We start from the raw sequence: 21,200 nt of genomic DNA, 5'->3' as shown, positions 1-21,200 counted from the left end.
GCCGGCGGACAAGTACCAATTGCACAGAATAAGCAACAGAGCCTAATTAGTTCTTGGAAGCGTGATTCGCACCGAGATACCCTATAAATTACGAATTATAGCTGCGAAAGCTGTATTCATAGCGTTAATCTCCATGCTGTGTATCCCCTTGGTCGAGTGCTTACGACTGCATAACTGGCGCTTGTTGGTATACCTGATAGCTCTGTTGTTTCTAGTGATCCTGCAGGTTCATAGATCCAATCATTAAAGCGAGTGAGGTGGAAAGCGCAGAGTCCAGCATACACCCAAGGCCTCTTTCTGCTCGGCATTTTTGTGGCAAATACGATTGGACAAAATACGACAAAAAGCACTTTGCCTGAGATCTTTACTTTAGAAGCTATTCTTTTGCATGATATAAGAGGCGTACATCGCTCCAGACCAAGTTTAGAGCCGCTCTGATACCTCCTTGGGGTAGCTGCAGTACAACTGCCTGGGTCTTGCCACATGCTCACCCGCATATTGATCTACCCATGAGGCGAATTAGCCCCACACAGGCATGCGCTTAGTCCTACCTACTAATATGCTCACATTTAGCTACCGCTACATCCAGCTATATATAGCCAACCGGGGCTTTGTGCACCTATGTCCATGTAAGTAGCCAAAACAGTTTAGTCAACTATTGAATGAGAGCGTTGGCTCTCCTTATACTAAATTTCCTCTAGGTGGTGCACTTCCGAAAAATGAGAATGCAGGTTTTCTTGCGGATGTACAAACCATTATGTGCAGCATCCATAAAAGGGGAGCGGTAAAGTAGATGGTGTAACCATCTACTTCACCGCTGTCCTTCCTCTCTATCTACGGGATGCAACCATGTGAAGTAGGTGTAAAAAAATCTGGTACATTTCAGATGGGGACGCTTTAATAAGTATACCTGATTCTTGATAGTGTTTTAGGGCTGCAGGCCTTTATGTGGAGCCCCTAAGAAGAGCACTACAACTTGCAGCTGGCCTGCTATTTCACAAGTAGTTATAGCTTGACAAAATGCCGATTTTTGTCGTTGTCCATTTCTTTTATGTGGAAATATCATAAGGTTTGCCTACAATCGAAGGCCTCGTATTAGTATGAGTAATAACCGCTGTGATTTCGTGTTGTGAAACGCCATCTAAAGGCCTACATTCAACGACACTTAGATCCAGAGTCAGTAAGAACTCAGTAAACGGCCACTAAGTGTTTTCCAAAAGAAGCGCATTCCTTTGCCTTTCCGCGTCTTTCAGAATTCCCGACGTGAGGGATGAGTGACAGCCAGATTGGGCATAGTGCACCATCTAAGCAGTCGAAGCATTCAAAGCTAGTTGCACCTAGCATATACCGCACACGCAAATAACATTGTCTCTTGTTGCATAGGGTTATAATGATTGTACCATAAATAGGATATTCGAGTGAGCAAACCAGATAGGCAATTCTGTGGTATTGTCTATTAGATATTACTAATGTAGTTGAAGTTGTCTGAGTGTAGCTTTTCTCGCTGCACTTACCGTGAAGCGAATGAGAAACTAGGGTGCAACGCTATTTTCGATCTAGCACCTTAATCCCAGCCTAGATAATCATGACTCCCCGTTTTGAAACCAGTGAATATATTAAGGACAGGTGAATATCCTTTTTGATGAGTGTCCACGTTTTACAAACTGTGGAATTAGGGCAATTCAGAATGCAGTTGCAATTAGCACTCCACTCAGTAGCTGTGCACACAGTGCTCGCCTGTTATTGTGGATGCTGCCTCCTTTTGTCACTCAACTCTGCTTCCCTCTCTCGTTCTTTTTGCATATTTTTCCTTTAAAAAAGACTGCCAGTGCTGTTCCCAAGTTTTTTTGTGAGCCTTTCTCTGTTGTACATTATTCCTAGCATGTGCTTCTGTTCACGTGTTGACCTTTGGCTCTCACACACCTTTGAAACCCCCCAACAGAAAATACGAAAAGCCGGACAGTATAAATTGTTATCAATACATTAGCGGCTGGAATTGATTTGCATGCAAGCTAAGTGGAGTGCAAGTGCGAGAAGGGGGATGAAACCAGGAAGAAGTGGGCAGAGCGAGCTACATAGTGATACCCCCTGCGGGCTGCGGTGAAAAACAGGTTATTGGTGCTTGGCAGTTTATGCTGGAATCAAATATCTAAGTCAAGGACAATCTCTGTTGAAGTCCTAGATTTTCTCTACATGTGTTCCGCGCCTTCGTGTTTGGTGCAACATTGGGTGTGTTCACGGTAACACCAGTTTTGCCTTCGTTGAGTGATGAGTTCCCTTTCGAACCCAACGTCAAAGCATCAAAATAATGACAAAAACAAGCGAGCAATACTGCTGGGCAAATGCAAACACTTAGACGCCGATGAAAGTCTCCCGTAGAGAAAGCCTGGATAAAATACGGCAAGGGTTGGCCTTGTGGACTACCTGCTGCTTATGAGATAATTGAATTTAATACACATATGCATACTAATTCACAGACACCTATTCGCGAGTGCAATGCAATATGTAAGGAAAATCAGTCTAAAACAACAGTTTCACAGCCTGCAAAAAAAAGATGTTCCCAAGCATCGCGTACCTGCAGAGCTTAATATACAGGCAGTTATGAATGCAGTCGTAGCGCCATAAAACAACTATCTCAGCCAAAATATACAAGAGTCGAAAATGATTAAGAAGCGATAAAGTGAAAGAACGAAATAAATGGAATGACCGCTCGGTTCCAATGGTTCCCTTGCCCGTGCGAGGGTCACCTGGGGGGTTCCAACGCGGTTTCTTTTCAAAATCTCTCATATGGCACGCATGCTATCCAAAATTAAAGAAGCAAATAGATTTTGCAATAAGCAGCATTTCCTGTATAACGAATGCGAGAAACTCTCTAGAATCCAACAAAGGCTCTAGTGCTGCTGCTGTTTCTTCATCTAAGGGTCTGCTGAACTGACGGGGGGGCTGATCTATCGGCATGCCTTTTTTGTTACCCTCAACAGAAATGACCCAAAAAGTATTAAAATTACATGTTCTAAGGTATAGCTGCCAGGTTTGTGCTTATCATGGCACGCATTTTCGCCAAATGAACACTGGACCGGAAATTCGGAGTATTTGTGTTAAATGCTCCTGGAGAAATAATCCAGACAATTACAGGGAAAATGTTTTTATTTTCATCCTTAAAGTGCCAACAGGCACAGTTTACTATTCTATTCATGTGCTTATCCCCCTTCGACGTCAGCCATGGATTAACACCACGGATTCAGCTGCCCGTACACCCACATCACTTCGAGCAAACCGAGCTCCAGGTGCCGCAGCACCACCAACAGCAGCAACCACCGTGCATGCTGCCACAAGGGTCTCAGCAGTACCTGGGGCAGCATCACAGCGAGCTCCTCTTGCAAACCGAAGACGCACTGCCCTACTTGCCCCCCTTGGAGCTCGAGTCCTTCCCACGCCTTCTGCAGCCGATACCCGTATCAGCAGCTTCAGCACAACATGCTCTTGCATCAGCAACACAAGAAATGCCGTCATCAGCCACAGCTATACAAGCAAAGGCCACAAAAGTGAACCCCAAAACCTATACTCTAGAACGGCTCCAAGACAAATGGCTTGCCGATCGGCTCAACGAATCTGTGAATTGGAAGCGCCTTCACGTCGACTCTGCAGACCTCTCAAAAAGTCTGGTAGCTGCAAAGCAATTTTATAATCTGGTAACCGGTCCAGCTGGCCCCATTGGTGGAAAAGGCTCTTCTACAGACTTTTCCCAGGAACACCCTACTAGCCACTCTGGGAATACGTCAAAGAGTCAGGTGCTACTGGAGCTGCTAAAACAGAGTGAAGTGCTGGCAGACAACTTGGATCAGTTGCTAGGCATGCTGCACAGCCTCGAGAGGGAGGCACATGCAGAAGGCATCGGCTTTAGTCCGAGGGGGTGGAAGCTGGTTCAGAGCACAGAGGAAGCCTTAGGAGCTGCAGGAGCTTTCGCGGAAACTCTTGATGATGTGGCAAGCAGTAAGCAGTAGCCACGCACAGAAGATTAAGTTTAGAAATTAATGTAGAGCTGCTTCACACCAATATCATGGTGAGCTCAGGCACGGTGTAGCAGGAGACGCAGCATCAGCATCATGCACGAGTATGCAATCATCGAGCAACCAGCCTGTTTGGAACCAGAACAGCTATTCAAGACTTTTGAACATAGGGAGGCCTATGAGGAAGGATTGGGTCTCACACATGGGCCTGCGTGCAGTAGTCCCTTATCTGTTGCTTGACTTGGTAGGGAAGTGAATTCGAAGCTTATTTTTCGCTTGCTGTCTTATTTATCTTTCGCACAGTACGGCATAAAATACCAAGGAAATTATGCAAAATCTCGATTTCATTGCAGGTGTACTCCCACGCGTATTTGTGCAAGGGTTGTCTTGGCATCTCGCCCCTTGCCACATTCTATGAAATGGATGTCCTTGCGTCAATTTCATGTGTCAAGTGATTATCTGCAATATCAAAGTGGCTTCTTAACATTGTGCTTTCTGTTAATTCCTCTGCAAGCAGTTCACAAACTTTCCACGCATTTCCGCGCACTTTGTGATTGTTGTGACTCTAGGCGATAGCTCTATTTCCCTGCGAGGCTCTTCTCGCCTTCCCGCAACAGTGCTGCGGCTGAGATCTGCTCTCGGCAGCTTTGGATCCAATCCAAGCGCCAGGAAGCTCAGTGATGCCATTCGAGCTCAGCAGCTTGCAGATCTGCTGCAGGGATCCTCCCTGCGACATCTTGCAGCACGACCGCTGCCGAAGAATGGATCTGAGAGTGTCTCTCCAGCTAAAGAAGCTGTGCTGAGCTGAGAGGCTTAATGTGCTAGAAGGAGCCGTGGATCGGGGGAACACAGGTGGAGGAGGGGGATCGGGGACAGGAAGAAAGAGGGTGCGTACCATCCATTTGCCGCATCGAACAGGTTAACTGCAAACATACACCCCAAAAAAGTGAGCTTGCATGGCACCAAGGCTGAAGAGACCGAAGAGCCTCATGGAAATAAAAGAAGAAAGGTTCACGTGCTGCGAGGCTGTGGCATGTAAGCTATGGCGGCAGCGAAAAAGAGGTCTACAAACAGCAATCAAAAGAAAGAATATTCACTTCGAAAATCTAGTAATGACTTGTTTTATGTTCTAATTGTTATAATTAATTCTGAACTGTTAGGGGAAATTTTCCTCTAGGGGAGTTTAAGGTGTTATGATCCTTTCCCAGGGGCACACGCACAGGCACACAGGAACTGCACAACAAAAACACGTGTTTGAACTGAATTCGAATTGAAAAATCCGTTAATATGCAGTAATGCCTATATTATATTTTGATATGACAATATCAGTTTATGCTTGAACATTATTTTAAGTTCCCTTCCCTCTACTGTGCACGGCGCCCGCTGAGCGGGGGAACCACTGGTCCATTAAAAAAATACGCAGGAATAGAGGCAGTGAGCGCACTGGTTATTCACTCAATTGCATCTTTAGATACTTACTAGATTATGAGTTATAAGTAGTGGCTAAATACGGTGTTGGAACATCAACATCATTTTCTTTATCCCGTTCCTCCGATGAATGAACCAAGTCCCGCCCCGGAGCCCGAAATGGTAAATAACATACAATGAAGGTCTTTCATGAAATAAAGTGCACAGGAGTAGAATTCACACATACTTAGAATGTTTATTATTCCAGATGACGCTAAAAGCCACTGCATGCGCTTGACAATGTAACGCTCTTCTCATTGATCCACCGGGGTTGCGTGTCTGTCGTAGGACGTGCACTCAGCAGAGCCCAAAATTAGCGCAAAGCCAGCATGCCATTAAGCGTTATTAAATAATTCTAGAGAGCAAGAATTACCTCTAAGACATCGCTCGTCAATGCAGCATTGAAGTTCAGCAGAAACCGCACCAGCCACCAGAGTTGAAACAGCTAGCAGCAGAGACGGCGACTTGCGTAATGCAGGAAACGGCTTTTGAGCGAGCCAGATGGAAACGATGCATTGCTACCGCATGGGCTGCTGCAGCTCTGGAGGCATATGCTGCGCCAGTTCACTCGGGTGCTTCCGCAGCTTCAACCGAGACACCGTCATTTGTTGGAACAGACGCACCAGGACCAAGAACAGCAACTACCGCCACTGTTGTTGCATCCAAAGGCTTTTCAGCCATGAAAGCAAATAGAACAGCTGCTGCCCTTCGGGCTGGTGCAGCAGCAGCAGAGTTACGCTGTGCTTCAATTTCCCTGCGGACGCAGCGCCCTCAACACAAGCAGCAATTGCATCTACCCCTTTCACCAGGCAGCTCCGGCAAGAGAAAAGCAGCAGACTCTCTGCTGCAGAGGCATCCAGAAAAGCAAGAGTCGCTGCACAAGGGGCGTCTCTCTGGACAGGTCCATCAGAAACATAAGCACCAGCCGCACCAGGTGCACCTACAAAACAAGCAGCAACAAAATGGGCAACAAACGCAGCCTTTGAGGCCTTCAGACACCGGCGCGAAGGCTTTCAATGTCATAGAACCGCTTCGTTTGCATCCGTCGACGCCTGAACACGTTGCACAAAGAGTGCGCCTTTTAACAGCCTCTTCACGAGGTCCCCCAGGAACACCCCCAGCCACGCTTCCTGTAGATGAAGGGGAATGGACAAAAAGCCTGCAATTGCTCGAGGAAGCTTGGGAAACCTCAGCTGCACCCTTTGAGATATACAGGCAGCTGGAGGTTGAGCCGGACGCAAATGCAGTACAAATACGAAAAGTAGGATCCGTCCTAACCCTCCTATTCCCCCAGTCTGATTCCTACCCTAGCGGCTAGGGCAAGGCGTGTGCAAGTTCAACGGCGTGTTTGGCTACTTGTTTAGGCCTTCGTTCGACTTGTCGCTATCCACCATCCAGACAAAGGGGGTTCGCCTGAGTTGTAAGGAAGCAAAAACACGCCCGAAGCAGCAAACCAAGCCGCAGTATCAGTACGGAATTAGAGACAGCATTGAATCATACTGCGGCACTCGACGTCAGCTCTTCTGCATAATGTGTCGCTGCAGATTCAGAAGGCTCCATGCTGCGTACCGGATACTCAGCGTCAGTTGCTGTATACTCAACCTAGCGCTCGATGCTTTTGCCCGCATTGGTGGCTGTGTCACCCTCTTCATGCCTTTTCGTAGCTTTTTTCATCCCCGTGTGCTGCTGCTTTTGCCTGCTGCGTAGCCACGGGGGGCAGCAGTCGCTAGGGGGTTCTGTTTGCGCAAACCCCACGGCTGACGTTCATGCTGTGGGCTCTTGAAATGCTGCAGCCACACACATCAATTTGTGTTTTCTGGGATCTGTTCAGTCTAAGACATGTCGCCAGCTCTACGACTTGCACTGTACAGCAGCTGCACGCGGCGCTGGCAGCAACGTTGGTGACAGCAATAGATGCGAAAATTGCGCAGGCAAGGCCTCTCCTGTTAGGTGCCAAATGCTTTCCCACAAAGACCTGCTTCCCGTGCTATAACCATTCTTTCTGCAGATATGCCTTAGTCGCTGCTGCTGCTGAATCGCGCTTTTTCGCGGTGTCTGGACTGCGTTGCATGCAAACAGATACTGACGCCGCTGCATCTGCTGCGGCCAAAGGGGTTCCCTGCGCCGGAATACCCTTCTTTGCTATTGCGCGCAGCAGCAGCAGCAGCAGCAGCAGCAGCAGCACGAGCAGCAGCAGCAGTAGCAGCAGTATCCGTAGTAACAATACTAACAGCAGTGACGATGAGGCATCCACGAGGGGCGAATCAAGCCCCAGGCAGTCGCATCTAGCTGCTGTTTGCGGCTTTGTGTTCTCACGACTCCGCTCTCATGGGAGTCTCCTGAGGCTGACCCTTCCATCGCCGCAATGCAGCTCGTCAGCAACGCTTTAGAGGCCAAACCCTGCGAGCCGCTTGCATCCCTCTGTCTAGGCTTTTCCCCTCCACCATTCAGAAGTTATTAGCTTAGCGCTATGATGTTTCAAAGCTTCAGGATTGGGTGTGCTGTGCAGGAAACAGCTGTTTTTCCTATGGCAACTTTCTAAAGCTCTTCGAGAGGTCCCCTGCACAGGCGACATTTTTCAAAGCGCCCTAGAGGCGACTTCTACGCGCGCTGCTGAGAGACTTCCTCTAGAGGGCCTTGTGCGACTATGCCCTGTATATTCTGCTCGCATCGAGCAGCAGAGTTTGCTGAATAGGGGCCTCTGGCACTGCAAGGAAGGAAAAAGCGTGGGACTGATGCAAAATCAAGTTGACGCTGACCAGAGAGACCGCCTTCGCCACGAGTCGGAAGAGCAGCAGTGCGCGAAGAAGGTGCAGCCTGAATGTGGCACGGCCTGGCTAGCCAGTCTGAGGGCACAGATAGCTTTGACGGAGCGGACAGTAAGCGACGGCTTTCTCTTCTTGCAGCTCTTGTGGAGTTTCGGAAAAAAAGGAGCTCCCCGTCCTGAGGCTTCCGCCAGTGGAGGTGGCAGTCTATTTAAAAATGAAGGCAATTCAAAACGCCAGCTGCAAGGACTGCTGCTCTCCCGCGAAGCAGCAGTAGCGACACCGCGAGCAGAAGCAGGAGGCCCACCAGCGCGGCAAGCCACTCCAGAAAATGAGTTCGAGAGCAGCCGACAGACCGCGGACGGAATTGTGTCAGCAGCAACTCAGGCAGAAAAGACAACATCAGGAGAAGCGCACAAGCTGCTGCTGCTTCTCTTCTCGCCGAAGAAGTACGTCCCATGGGAAGACCTTGAGGCCATACAGGCTGCTGCTGCTGAGATGAGTTCCTGCTGCTGCTGCTGCTGCCCCGAAAACTGCTACGACGCAAGCAAAACCGCTCACAAACGTGCTTATCCTTTGGTGCTGCTCTTGGAGAAGCATACGCACCGACAGATTATTGCTACTAGACGCCCCTCCGCTCAACAGACGGCCTGGGTGTTGCTGGTTGCCCAGGCCCTGCTGCAGCAGAAGCAGAGTCGACAAACGCAGCATGAGCAACAGCATGAAAGCCAGCAGCACTCTCAACACCAAGCGCAGACTGAACAGGATAGGCTAGTTCTTAACGTTGAAACGCCGTATCACATCAAGGAGGTCGCGGTTTAGCAGCACTCATAGGCCGAGCACGCGTTTTACTCGCTACTGCTCTTTCTGCACTGCTCCTGCTCCCCTACGTTAAAAAGTATATGTATATGTGCCAGACTACATTTAAAATGAAATCGAGAACTGAGGAACAGGCTGCCTAGCTATGCCTCCATAGGGACAAGCTCCGCAGGCCCTTCAGCTTCTGCGGAGCCGCGAGTGATGGATTCTGGAATTCCCCAAGGATCTCACTCATTTCTTCCGAATACGGCTAAAAGGGCAAGATTAAAAACTGCACGGTTGAGGGTTGTTCTGGGTGTTGCACGGTCGAGCAAAGGGGTTCTTCAGTGGCAAATGCCCCTTCTGAAGCCTCTAAAGGCTGGAGGGCCCTATAGAATGCCGGTTTGTTGGCTCTATCCCGCCGGCCTTCTTCTCACCGTTCAGCTGCCTTCATGCGTTGCTGCTTGTTTCTTTAAGCCAAAAAGGTTCTTTGTCATGACTCATGCTGCTGCGGTTGCTGTGGCTGCTACACTGGAGACGGATGCATATGCTGTTATCCCTAGTGCATTACGCTCTGGCACAGTCTTTCTCCTGCTTTTCTGCTGAAAAAAGCCACCCCTCTCATTTGCCTTGTTGCTGCCCTTGCCTTCACCCGCTTTCCTTGTCAACTCCCCTCCACAGAACGCATGAAACTGCTAGTTGAAGCTCAAAGGCCGAGAGAGCTGCTCTTTCTACAAATAGGAACTGTGCACCAGTCATTTGAGGCAAGGCAGCAGTTTTGCGGAGGGGTATGAGGCTGAGGGATGTACACTCAGCAGCGGCCCAGTTGGCAGCAATTGGCTCTCGAATGAATATACCAGGGAGAAGGCGTGTGGCCTTCCTTTTAATTAGGACTTTTGCTACCAATAGCAAGTGCTCAAGCTGTGTACGAGACAGACGCTTGACGCCAGAGTGAATACAAGCTCCATATAGAGTTGCAGAGTGTCTTTTCCAAAGATATCTCCCCCTGCTCTTTTTCCCCGCGCCTCACAGAGCTCGCTGCTTGACGAGAGAAGGGCAGCTAGGACGCGAGTACGAAAGTCCTCTAAGCACCTTGACCTTTCGGAGCAGGTTGCATGTTCCATCTAGCGCAAACGCAAGCAACATTTACTGCATCGTGCCTGATACTGAGCTAGCGCGGCTCTTCTTCAAAAAAAAAATACAAGAGATACACCACTAAGCTGGCTCGTTGTTATTTCTTCGATACGGATGACTAGAGGTGTCGTACACGCTCGAGTGCAGCAGAGCCAGGTACATATGAATGTGTGTACACATATTCATATGTACCGCAAATACAGTGCTACTATGCCTCTGAGCCGTCATGCGTCGCATCCAGCTCTCCTGTGCTCGATTGTTCATAAGTCATGGGGCTATTGGGCGTCTTTCTTCGTAGGTTTCGACTGCCTTTCGGCATCTGCATGACCCCCTGGAGCATCGGGAGGGTGACCAGACACGGGAACTCGGGAAAGCACGATCGTGCACTCGCATGCGTCTCTGCAGAAAGACTTTAAACGAAAACGAGCCGTAAAAACTGACGCTCCCATACCTTTTCCATGATAAGGCCAATCGGGAGAGGGGCCCCCATGAGAGGGGCCCCTGTCCTGGACCCCCAGACCCCTCCTGTCTGTCCGCCCTAAAGAAACTACCGCACGATATTTGGGCATTGTCTTCCTTTTCTGTGACTTTCTCTCCAGGAATTCTTCACTCGATTTGGGAGATCGGCTATCCTATTCGTGCAACTGCGGCGTAGGGTGTGCCTGTTCAGTCCACCAGCCGTAGGTTCCACAGTTTCGGGGAATCTGTAGCGCGTGTGCATGCCTGTGAACTGTCCCTCATATGAAGTGTCTCCCAGACATTTGAACGCTTGCCAACCAAGAGCCTCCTGGCGACCCTTAGGTGCCTCTGGCGGATGCTGGCCTACTAGTGTTTGCTCCTGCAGAATGCCATCCCCTCTGCATTCCTTGCTGCTCCTGCTGTTGCTGCTCGCAGCAGGAGCAGGAGCAGCAACAGCAGCAGCAACACCAGCAGCAGCAGCCGCACCCGGAGCGGTCCATACACCTGCCCACGAGCACGCATGCTCGGTGAGCAGCTCACTTGAGGAAGAACTCTCGCGCCTTTTGAACCCCAAGACGCCAAGACTGCAAACGACAGCGGCACGAGTCACGGGTGCTGCAGCAGCCTCGGAAGCAGCCGGGCCTGTAGCTGCCACAGACACACCACTAGACGATGAAGCAAATGAAAGAGGTAGCCTTTCAACAGCAGCTCGCGCCGAAACTGACACTGCAGGAGCCCTTGTTTCTGAACATCCTGCAGCAGCCCGCATGGCTGAAAACACGCAAGCACCAGCGATCTCTTGGGCTATGCAGCAAGCCGCAGCATTAGCTGCTGCTGCGGAAAACGCGGCGGCAGCTGAAGCAGAAGTACTAGAAGCAGCAACTTCGGAAGAGACTGCTGCAGCAGAAGCTGCTCTTACGGCTCCCCCTGGACACATTGCAGAGCTGACAGAAGGTGCCTTGGCGATAGTCCTCGACAAACGCTCGTACGTTAGCCAGAAAGCCCACCTCGGTGAAAATTGACGCCTACGCTTGTGGGCATTCAGACGTTGACAAAAGTGCTCCCGCCTTTCTTAATTGCATGTGCTCTCCTGGTGTGTGCAGCTCAGCTTTGGTGCTTTACGCTCCCCAGGAGTGCGAGCAGAATACTTCAAGTAGTGCCGCTGTATTTTCAGCAGTCACGCGGGCCTTTAAACGGCTCTCTCTGTTGCATCCCGCAGTTGTATTTGCCAAGGTACTAGCTGTATGTACACTGTCTAAGCGGGGTGTGTGAGTGTGTGTCATGAAAAAGTGTCTCCCTATCCGCATGCGGAGGATGTTATTCAAGGGAGTCGGCCGTCTTGAATGCAGCCCCTCCAACCAGGCGCGAGGTGCATGCAGCCTGCGACGCTAATGTAGCCACGAGGCTGTTGGGGCTTTGCTCCTGGTGGAATTTCACGCTCTGGGAGCCAGATTTCCACGCATGCGCGCACGGAGTCGAGTGCTGCTGCGTGCAGGTGACCTCCGTCGGCATGCGGGGTGTGTGGCGGCCACGCATGCGCGTGCGAGACGCGAGTGGCTGCTCATTGTTTCTTTTATTCAAGCCCCAAAAGCCAAGGGATGTACAGAAACTTGGGCAGGAAGGGGCACCGTTAGACACTTCAGAAGCATCAGGAGAGGCAGAGGCATCACGGGTTGAGGGGGAGGAAACCAAGGCGTTCTTTTTTTCTGAAAACGCAACGGAAGAAGATGTCAAGCTGCAAATCCTAAAGTCAGCACGAAGCTCCTCCCCCCTACAGGGGTATACCCCGGCGTTGCTGCATGCATCTGGTTAGGTGTCTTTTTGGGGTGTTTCAGAAAAGGGCATGCAGATGCAGCCGAGGGGCCTCGCTTTCTCCACTTGTGCGTGTGGGGATAGCCGACTAAGAGGATGCCAGCTTGGGAGCTTGTGGTGTCTTGCGCTTGCTGCAGACTTGGCTTCCCTCCTTCCCTGCGGATTTCTCAGCAGCAGCTGTTCAAGCAGATTCTTTTCGAATTTCCGCGGCTCCTCGTGCGCTGCTTCGCAAACGGTGCGTTCAGCGCTGAGTCCACGGAGGCAATCAGCAGCGCAAAGTCGCGACTGCCAACGGCAGACGCAACCGTGAGGAAGCGCTGTTGACACTGCATGGAAGGGTAGACCGTTTGAGGAATGAGATATTGTGTAGAATGTGTCTCGACTTTTGCTGCAGCTACCGATGTGAAGCCCGTTCCCCCTGCAATTCAGAAAGCGGCGAGTCAACTGCCTATTATTGACATTGCAGATCCTTCATGGGCCTCCTTACTCAACGTAAGTCCTACTCTATGATTTCAAGCCAGAGCAATCCGCGAGTAAAATTCTTCCACCCCTATTTTTTTTACTCGAGCAGACCGTTCATCAAGTCACCACAAGCCGGTGAAGGCTGCTGCCACTTTAAAAATCTTCTTTCTGCACAGGCACAGGCTCCCTGTCAAGTGCTGATTGGACCCAAAGGCTCACATGCTTCCTTCTCGCTGGTGGATGCCGAAAATACAGACGAGCAGGCAAGTATTCTTCTATGTTTCTCTTCCTCATACATTTTTTCCGCTGGGAGTTACCCTACTGCGCGCGTGCCTAAAACGGTAAACGCTTCTCTTCTCTGCCTCTGTGAAGAAGCCCCTCAATTTTTCTTACTCTTCTTCATTCTCTGCCGCTCCCTGCCTCTTTGCGAAAGCCCTAGTGGCTGGCGCCTTCATCCGTTTTCTCGCTATCTTGAGAGGTTTTTCACAAGGGCTAACGGCCTCGGCGGTTCTGTTCGTTCGCCATTTGTTGCTTTTGCGCACCGCTTTCGCATGTTGAATCTCCCGCGTGGAGGGGCCTGCCTGTTTCTGCCTCACGCAGAGTGAAGTGTTTTCTGTGTGGCGTGTGCGGCGATGCAGCTGCGGCTGATGCGCGCTTTACAAGGAACCGCCACAGTCCACACGCTGACGAGCCACACTGCCCCCATAGTAAGTCTCCCGGGTGTCTGTGTGGAACGTAGATTCTCGAGTCGATGGAATGACGGCGCGCAAAGGCGTTCGAGTGTACGCAGTGCGTTTTTGCCGCGTAAAAGAGGCGCAGCCGCCTTCACACGACTCCTGCTACAAAGCTGGCATTTGAACTACGGATTTGTGGCGGCTGCAGATATTCACTGAATCACGCCCCGTGGCATTTTTCTTTGGCGGATCGGAGCCTGCAATTGTCGAGGACTTCGCGGTGGGTACTTGTCGGTCGGGAGTGTTTCCGAAAAATCCCTCATGCAGAATACACCACCAACCGCAGGCGCCCCTTAGCTTCCCTGTTTAGCCGCAGCCTGCAGCAGGTTTTTTAGTGGAGGACGAGGACTAGTCATAGTAGGGGTAGGAGTGGAACCTATGTAGCAGTCTTTAGAAAAGGCGAGATTCTCACAGAATTTATTCTTCGATATATACACACACACTCGTAAATAGCAAGGTTCGTAGGCGTGTGCACTTCTCGTGATGGCGTGCATCGAATCTGTCGTCTACAGCTTTCCATGGCGACAATGGAGTGGGGCTCATTGTTTAGACGCCTTACGTCCCTTTCCCGCAAAAAAACACCCATCCTACCCCCTTTTGTATCTTTCTGATGGTTTTCGTTCATGCAGTTCGCAGAGGCAGCCGCCTCATGGGGGGGATCCGTCACATTTTGCAGCTCCCCGCGCCCCTCGTCGCTGCAGAGCCGAGCCATTGACTACATTGGAATTCGAGAAAAACGGCTTCCACAGGTTACTTCTTTTATCGTGAACCCTAGGCCGTATCCAATAATAGAATTAATCGTGATACTCCTTTAACCGACTCATTTTTTCAACAGCGCAGGCGATAGCGAGGTCCCGGCAATTACGGTGCTGGGCTCATAGAAAGTGTACGTTGCGCGCACATACATATACATATATATACATCATTTTAGAACGCTTGTTCAGAGAACGCCTCATTTTCTTTTACGCGTGTTTCTCGCCTCTTAAGACGTCGTATCTCCTGTTTGAGTGTTCCTCTGGTACTTGTTCTTTTCTCTCTGTTCACGGAAGTGCAGGGGACTCTAATTTGCTGCATTTTTTGCTTAGGTTCTGATTGTCAGTGATATCGACGACCCTAAAAAGACCACGAAGTACATCTGCCCGAATATTTCTACCAAGCAGGCGATCACCGAATGCCTCAGTAAGTAGTTGATTCCCTCTTCTGATTTGTTCCGCTGCATTTGACGGCGTATCAGTCGCCTTCTCGTTGGGTATGGCTGCTGTTCCCCTTCAACTTTCTGCAAGCTCTATGCTACTACGATTTATCTCCCTGATTTTCACAAAGGCGAGTGCCGCTGCTCTATTACTGCTCGAGAGCGTCTAACACTGTAAGAAACCGAGCGACGTGTCAGGTGGATAGGCACTACCTCGAGCGCATGGCTGCCCATGTATCCTCAGACGCATTCAAAGAAGGAAGGCTTCAACCCTACTATAAGTCAGCGGAACCACCAAAGATCCAAAGAGGACCCGTATACGTATGTCTTTAGGCTCATGATTAAAGGTCTAGCTTGGTCAATTGGCATTTGTGGCCTTTCGCTTTTGCCTAATTGAACTTTTTCGATTCCTTATATTTCAGGGATCAGGTGCGTGTGGGGCTTCGCAGGAGTTGGTGTCATCTCAGTTCAAGGCAGTAGTAACCAGTTCCCCTCAGGAGGTTTTGCTGCTCCTCTATTCTCCTAACTGCCCTCACAGCGCAACCTTCATGCCCATCTTTGAGGAGGTAGGGTGATATCTAGCATGCGTTTGTTACCAGATGCTTTGGTGACCTTTCTTTGAATGCGTGCGTTTGATGTATGCGCTTTTCTAACGGCACCAAGAAGGCTAAATCTATCGATTTCTGCTGCTGCGTGCTGCTACTGGGGGGAAAAGGCGTTGCTTCTGTAGCCGCACGCAACAGCATGCACGCCAATGTTCAGGTCTGGGTGCAGTTGGTTGGGGAGGTATTGATCCGCATGACTATCTCTTCGTGGTTGACTGTATTTGTCCAAGACATGAGCTTTTCAAGCTCCCCCAGCGGTTTAGCTAACAGCTGCGTGCTGTATGCATCTGCTGTGTTACCTGTTCTAACGCAGCTAGCCATTCGAGTAGCACACGAGGAGTCGCTGCTGCTCGCGCGGATGGACGGCACAAAAAATGAAGTTGCAGGCTTAAATGTCGCCGCTCAGACCCCAGAAAAAGAGGGCGAAGAACAGTACGGAGTGTACATGCATCCAACTCCAGTAAGTGTGCACGGTTACCCCGTGATTCTTTTTTTCGCAAAAAAAGATCCAATTCAGAACGCTAAGGTGCCCATTGTGTACACGGGCCCCCGCACGGCTGAGGCCCTCAGAAATTTTGTAGTTTCTCAAACAGTGTTACAGGCCCGTGAAGACTTGTGAAACGTTTCTTAAATCGCATGGCTTAAACTGAAGTTCGTTCTATTTGCGGACGCCCGTCTGGATTTGAAACGCCAACTCACAGAGCTGCTGTTTTATCTTCCCTTAGTCCATGCCGACACACCCACAACTTTGCCACTGCTCACGCGCCTATGCTGCGGCCACTGAGAGTAGCATGCCTTTTCCGGCATCTGCAGTAGCAGGATCAGGAGGAACAGCACAAACTGTCGTGTTGTGATTCTTGGTAGCTGCCAGGTTCGAGGCCGAATTGGTTCAAAGAAGTGAAGGCATGCCCTAATTGCTGCAGCCAACACTGTTCTTCCCCCCAACTGTAAAGAACGGCAGTAGCTGCTGCTTCCGTTGTCCCCATTATTACATGCGCATTTCTTTCAGCTCACTTTTCGTGTCTCTGCGCAAATGCCTGCGGGTTACATGTTCGCTGTATAGACACATTCATGCTCGCTGATAGAGCAACAAAAATGATTTAGTGTTCAGTGCAGAGCTAAGCACTTAAGCAGTAGGCTATATAGAGCGGTGAGCTCTACCGCTCTGCGTGAAATAACCTGCGAGTTCGGCCAAAAAGAGGTGCGACATCGAATTCCCAGTACTATCAAATGCGGCACCACTACGCTGAGGGGCTTGTACTCTCGCTATTGGATCATTCGCGCTCTATTGTTAGGGCAGGCACCTCAATAATGCGACGTCAAAAACAGTTTTGGGATGAAACGGTTGTTCCTGAAGCCAAGGAAAATACTTTGAATGATTCGGTCCGCTGCTGGGTAGAAATGTAGCTGAGTGATGAGTGCACCTCTATATTCATGGATTTCGCTCTGGAAGATTTCTACCTCAGCAGATACCCTTACGCCACAGAGCATATTAAACTGTGAGGATCCAGTGTGCGTTTCGTCCCCAAATGTACGATTTACATCACAAACCATTGACAAGGAATTATGCAAAGTCCATCTACTTCGATATTCATCTCCCTCCCGCCTAGCCGAATTCTTTATATCGTGGTCTACAGACCTGTTCTTTGAATCCGCTAGGAAGCGCTTTTGAGATGGGCGTGTACATTTTTGATGCTCTTAAGACTTCTAATCCACCATCCCTGACCGTACCCAAGCCCGTCGTATGCTACTCTACCCGAAGCATACGGCACAGGGTTCTCCCCTTAGCTTGACTTTGCTCCTGACGTTGCAGGAGATATCACTATGTCTTCTAATAGCTCGTGTGAGTTGCACAAGGACTCAGAGTACCTTCCAATCCAACACAAAGAAACTAAATTTATGGAGTGCAAGGATACACATGCTGTAGGGCTTGATAACATGCTCAGGACGAGATTTGCCAATGAATTCAAAAATAGATTCGATCCTCTGATCAGGGAGGCTGAATGACAGCTGTGCATATGCCCACCCATATTAAAACTCAACCTGGGGCCACGCTTCAGAGCCACATCTTTACTATTCAAGGGCTTGCTCGCTGCTCATCCTTTTTCCTGTGCTACACAATCATAGGTATTTCTCAGCCATGGAATGCTTGCGCAAGGGCATGCCTGCTTTTTGCTGCTCGTCTTACTGCTTTTGTACCTGGCGCGATTAAGTTTCAAAGAAGAGAAAATTTAAGTGAAGGATGTCGGTGCAGATGAAAGAGTGTTTCCTTGAGGGGACATGGTGCTGGCAAGCTGCATTCTGGCAGCCTAGGTTGTACTACGAAAGCAAGGAAAAACATCGTTGACTGGCCAAGTCTTGTAGCACATTTCAGTTTGTTGCAGTTGAGGGTTACCTCCATACTATAGGTATTGATGCTGCGTAGTTGCGAGCTGAGTTCCTATCTGCAGCTGTGTGCTAATTCTCCGTGTTAGCAAAGAATGCAGCAACTTATTCCCGTGCGCTTCTCTTCTATCATTCTGAAACCGTGCATAGGTGAAGAGGGGCTAGGAACAAAGGAGGCTTGCTTGCAACAAACGCTTATTGCAGACCTTGCTAGCGTAGTGTCCCCCGTACAGCCTCTATCGCAGGATTCTTCGGCCCCAATCCCTGGGGGAATGCACGCCAGAGCATGAAAAGCATGGCTGGAAGCTGATCGCAACGGCCCCTACTTATATTTGCCCTAGGCAAGCTACAGTGCCACGTACAATTTCGATTGCCCCCGCAAGTTCGCGCCTGGGGCGAGCAGCTGCTGTGTGCGAAAAAATGTGATGAGCAGCGATTTACAAAGACCATGCTTGAAGCCTGGGAAAGATGAAAACTCTACATGCTCCATATTCCAGTGTTGCAACGAACCTTTTAGTGCAACCCTACTGGTGTTCGGGATTTCCGCAAGCCTGAATACACTAGCAACTGGAAACCTTGTATTTTTCTGCCTGTTCGCTCCATTATACCTTTGAGCTAATGAACGGGCCGCATATATTTGTCCCTATGTGCCTTGCTTTCTGAATGCCCGACAGCAGCACTCCCCCGAAGCAGCATTCAACTGGTTTCGAGCTTTCAAAGTGACTGTCCGGAGCCGCGCCTCCACTGGGCGTTGATAAGCACAGTCCACAGTACTTGGCAGCGTTTTAGATACAGCATCACCTTTTAAGGATTTTGTCGAACAAATAAAGAGGGCGGCGTTTCTACTCCATGGGCTGCATGCAGCACTGGCCCCTAGGGCCTGCAATTTTCTGCGATCCGGCTACCCGCCCTGAAATTCCAGCATCTATTTGTTGTCTCAACGACTATAAAAGCACGAGGCGCACTTTGATTGTAGCGAAACGCCACAGCGGCACATGGCTGCCTGTCACCGCAGACCATCCTCTGTGCACGTAAGCGTGCGCTGTATTTGAAACTTCTGCGTGAAATGCTGTTGCCGTGGCATTTCTCTGTAAAATACTTCACGGAAAACACAATATGAAGCAACGCATGCAACAGCGGGAGGGGCGGTTCTTCGTGTAGGTCGCTCGCACATGCAGCTTGCCACTGTGTTTCGACAATGCAGTGCCGTCCGAAGAGGACCTGGTGCTGCAACAGAGCCGTCGGCTGTCCTACCTAGTTGGACGCTGCTGCCTTTGGCTGCTCACACGCCTCTGCAACAGCGCTGCCTTGGAGGTGACTGTTGCGAGAGCGACGCTTCCAGGCGGAGAGCATCGCCGTGGGAGCGCCGTCTTTTGCGTGGATTCTCCGTAGCATGCAGACCAGCAGAAGACGCGAAAGGGGCTGCAAGCAGGTCGAGGTCGACTGGTGCGCCTCAGGGTGCTGCAGACGCTGCGACGCAGTGTATCTCCAGCGGGCAGCATACTCCGCTTGCAGCCGCTGCACAGCGAGCGGCGTTCAAGGTACCTGCTGCAGCAGCTGCTGCTTCTCAGACGATTTCGCAGTTGCGGCGGCAGCATCCAGCTGCATTTGCTGCCGTGGCAGCTGCGTGCGCTGGAGGAAAGGCTGACCTGCGTCTCTTACAGGATCCGTTGTGGCTGGCAGCGCTCGGCATTGGATGTGTCTCGCGACATGTCTCGCAACACAGCAGCTCCCCAGAAAGCGTTCCCTGTGTAAACGTGGCCTGGACTGCGGATGCATCGGAGGGGGAGAACGAGGAGGCAGAGGACGGTGCCGTTGCTGCTGCATGCATGGCAGCGGCAGCAGTAGCGGGGGAGCAGCGTCCCTTGCTGCGTCTGCATGCTGCTGCGCTTCTCGGCGAGGCAGCAGCGCTGCTGCATGCGCTTGGAAGGGCGTTGGGGTCCTCTCTGGATGCTGCTCCGTCAGAAGGAGCTCCTTGTTCAGCAGCCGCTGGAGGACGGCCAGCACCTTGCACTGCATCCGCAGCAGTCTTTGCAGGAGAACGCGCGGAAGCGGCTGCACTTGCCGCGGCAGCAGAGGATGCAGGCAATGGGCTGGACTTTTGGCAGCTTCGCATGCAAGTTCTCCCTTTCAGTCTGAGCTTGTTGACGCTTCGCGCTAAGGGGGCTGCACCCTGGAGGGCACAGCCATGCAGCGGTTTGTCTGGCGTGCATGCAACGCAAGTTCAGCAGCCACTTGCTGCTGCTGCTGCTGCTGAGGACGCACTGCTGCTGCAGCAGCAGCTGCAGTCGGCGTTGCGTCTTGTTGCTAAAGTGGCGACCTTTCTGCCGCAGCACATGCATCCGATTCAGCTCCGCTGCCTTCAAGCGCTGCAGCAAGCCGAGCAGCTGACGGCCTTTGTCGCCCTCCAAGGCTGCATGCAAACCAACAAGGCTGTCTCCTCGGCAGCCGTTGCAACGGAGTCGGAAGCAACTTTATCGGATTCTCGGCTGCCTGCAGCTGCGCCTCTCCTGCAGACAAGGCCTCTTCCCGTGAGGCTGGGGGAAAACGCAGTTGCGCAGCGCGTGCTTGGCGAAGCAGACGATCGAACCGTCCTGGAAGCTACAAGTCGTAAGTTCTCCGAGAGAATCTGCCCGACAGGCAGGCAGCGTCTCTGCAGCCTCAAGTGGGAGTAATGTGCTGAGCGAGCCGTGCAAAAATCCGTAAGCATGCGGGGTCTGTATGCTGCGGGGTATAGCAGCCAGCTGTTGCCGATGTTGTGAGTAGTGCTGCTGCTGGTGTGTTTTTCTGTGCTGTAGGAGTCAACGATGCCGGGGAATGGCTGTCTCAAGACTGGTATCAGCCGCAGCAGCAGCAGTCCTTGCAGGAGCTAATGAAACGCATGCTGCTGCCTCAAGACTCCTCCCGCAGTAGTACGTGGTCTTGGACCCTGCAAGGCAGCCGACGCAGGGGGGAGGCTTCCAAGGCAGCGCTTTCCCGTGGAATCTTTCTTCCAACGGTGTCTGCCTCTTGGCGAAACGCTGCCGAGACACCTTTCGTTGCCACTGCGTCTGCAGAAGCAGCAATGGACAGGCACTTCCTGCTGCTGCTGCAACATGCTGCAGTTAAGCTACACAGCCTCCTTACGGCCAGAGTGGGGCCTGCGTTGGCGGTCCGCTGAAGCGCCTGACACTTGGTGCTTCTCTCCTTTTTTACTCGACTCCTCAATTAGATAGTCCATCAACACGTAGACTGCAGAGGCAGCCATTCCCCGCGGCAGCGAGATGGCCTAGGAGTGTGGCACTTGTAGACACGCGGTGCCTTTAGTAAAGAGAGATGTGCAACTCAATCACGGAATGCTTTGAAAAAAAAATCTACTTTTCAAGATACAATGCAGC

At 50.9% G+C, this 21,200-nt stretch overlaps 4 protein-coding genes across 4 annotated transcripts; all 4 read left to right on the top strand.

The window, feature by feature from the left end:
• The first annotated feature begins 2,983 nt into the window (after positions 1-2,983).
• LOC34620454 lies at positions 2,984-4,818 on the top strand. The gene is made up of 3 exons (XM_026334716.1): positions 2,984-3,346; positions 3,420-3,993; positions 4,580-4,818. The coding sequence occupies exons 1-3, from the start codon at positions 2,984-2,986 to the stop codon at positions 4,816-4,818; spliced, it is 1,176 nt and encodes a 391-aa protein (XP_026190501.1).
• A 1,131-nt stretch (positions 4,819-5,949) lies between these two features.
• Positions 5,950-9,646, top strand: LOC113146664. The gene is given in 7 exon segments (XM_026334714.1): positions 5,950-6,738; positions 7,309-7,427; positions 7,486-7,591; positions 7,633-7,685; positions 8,630-8,653; positions 8,869-9,036; positions 9,196-9,646. Coding segments are annotated over 7 exon segments (1,710 nt in total).
• A 1,247-nt stretch (positions 9,647-10,893) lies between these two features.
• LOC34620455 lies at positions 10,894-16,292 on the top strand. Its single transcript, XM_026334713.1, has 11 exons — positions 10,894-11,451; positions 11,603-11,866; positions 12,240-12,412; positions 12,805-12,937; positions 13,790-13,861; positions 14,271-14,390; positions 14,727-14,820; positions 15,078-15,154; positions 15,283-15,399; positions 15,752-15,898; positions 16,164-16,292. Exons 1-11 carry the CDS (start codon positions 10,894-10,896, stop codon positions 16,290-16,292), a joined length of 1,884 nt encoding a protein of 627 aa, XP_026190498.1.
• A 2,380-nt stretch (positions 16,293-18,672) lies between these two features.
• LOC34620456 lies at positions 18,673-20,983 on the top strand. The gene is made up of 3 exons (XM_026334712.1): positions 18,673-18,775; positions 18,946-20,433; positions 20,568-20,983. Exons 1-3 carry the CDS (start codon positions 18,673-18,675, stop codon positions 20,981-20,983), a joined length of 2,007 nt encoding a protein of 668 aa, XP_026190497.1.
• The last annotated feature ends 217 nt before the right edge of the window (positions 20,984-21,200 follow it).

Source organism: Cyclospora cayetanensis, unplaced genomic scaffold, assembly GCF_002999335.1.
Source record: "Cyclospora cayetanensis isolate NF1_C8 unplaced genomic scaffold, CcayRef3 CcayRef3_contig_49, whole genome shotgun sequence".
NCBI classification, from domain to species: domain Eukaryota; phylum Apicomplexa; class Conoidasida; order Eucoccidiorida; family Eimeriidae; genus Cyclospora; species Cyclospora cayetanensis.
Note: the sequence above shows the minus strand (reverse complement) of the source record. Positions and strands in the feature narration are given on the sequence as shown.

What these genes read in the sequence shown, in the direction of transcription:
- LOC34620456 (XM_026334712.1), top strand. Translation starts at nt 18,673, where the DNA reads ATGGGCTGCATGCAGCACTGGCCCCTAGGGCCTGCAATTTTCTGCGAT. An exon ending in TTGTCTCAACGACTATAAAA is followed by an intron (nt 18,776 to 18,945) that starts GCACGAGGCGCA and finishes CACAATATGAAG; the next exon opens with CAACGCATGCAACAGCGGGA. An exon ending in CGTCCTGGAAGCTACAAGTC is followed by an intron (nt 20,434 to 20,567) that starts GTAAGTTCTCCG and finishes TATAGCAGCCAG; the next exon opens with CTGTTGCCGATGTTGTGAGT.
- LOC34620455 (XM_026334713.1), top strand. Translation starts at nt 10,894, where the DNA reads ATGCCTGTGAACTGTCCCTCATATGAAGTGTCTCCCAGACATTTGAAC. An exon ending in GAGAAAAACGGCTTCCACAG is followed by an intron (nt 14,391 to 14,726) that starts GTTACTTCTTTT and finishes TTTTTTGCTTAG; the next exon opens with GTTCTGATTGTCAGTGATAT. An exon ending in GGCGATCACCGAATGCCTCA is followed by an intron (nt 14,821 to 15,077) that starts GTAAGTAGTTGA and finishes ATGTATCCTCAG; the next exon opens with ACGCATTCAAAGAAGGAAGG.
- LOC34620454 (XM_026334716.1), top strand. Translation starts at nt 2,984, where the DNA reads ATGACCCAAAAAGTATTAAAATTACATGTTCTAAGGTATAGCTGCCAG. An exon ending in CTGCCACAAGGGTCTCAGCA is followed by an intron (nt 3,347 to 3,419) that starts GTACCTGGGGCA and finishes CCCCCCTTGGAG; the next exon opens with CTCGAGTCCTTCCCACGCCT. An exon ending in TCTTGATGATGTGGCAAGCA is followed by an intron (nt 3,994 to 4,579) that starts GTAAGCAGTAGC and finishes TTGTGACTCTAG; the next exon opens with GCGATAGCTCTATTTCCCTG.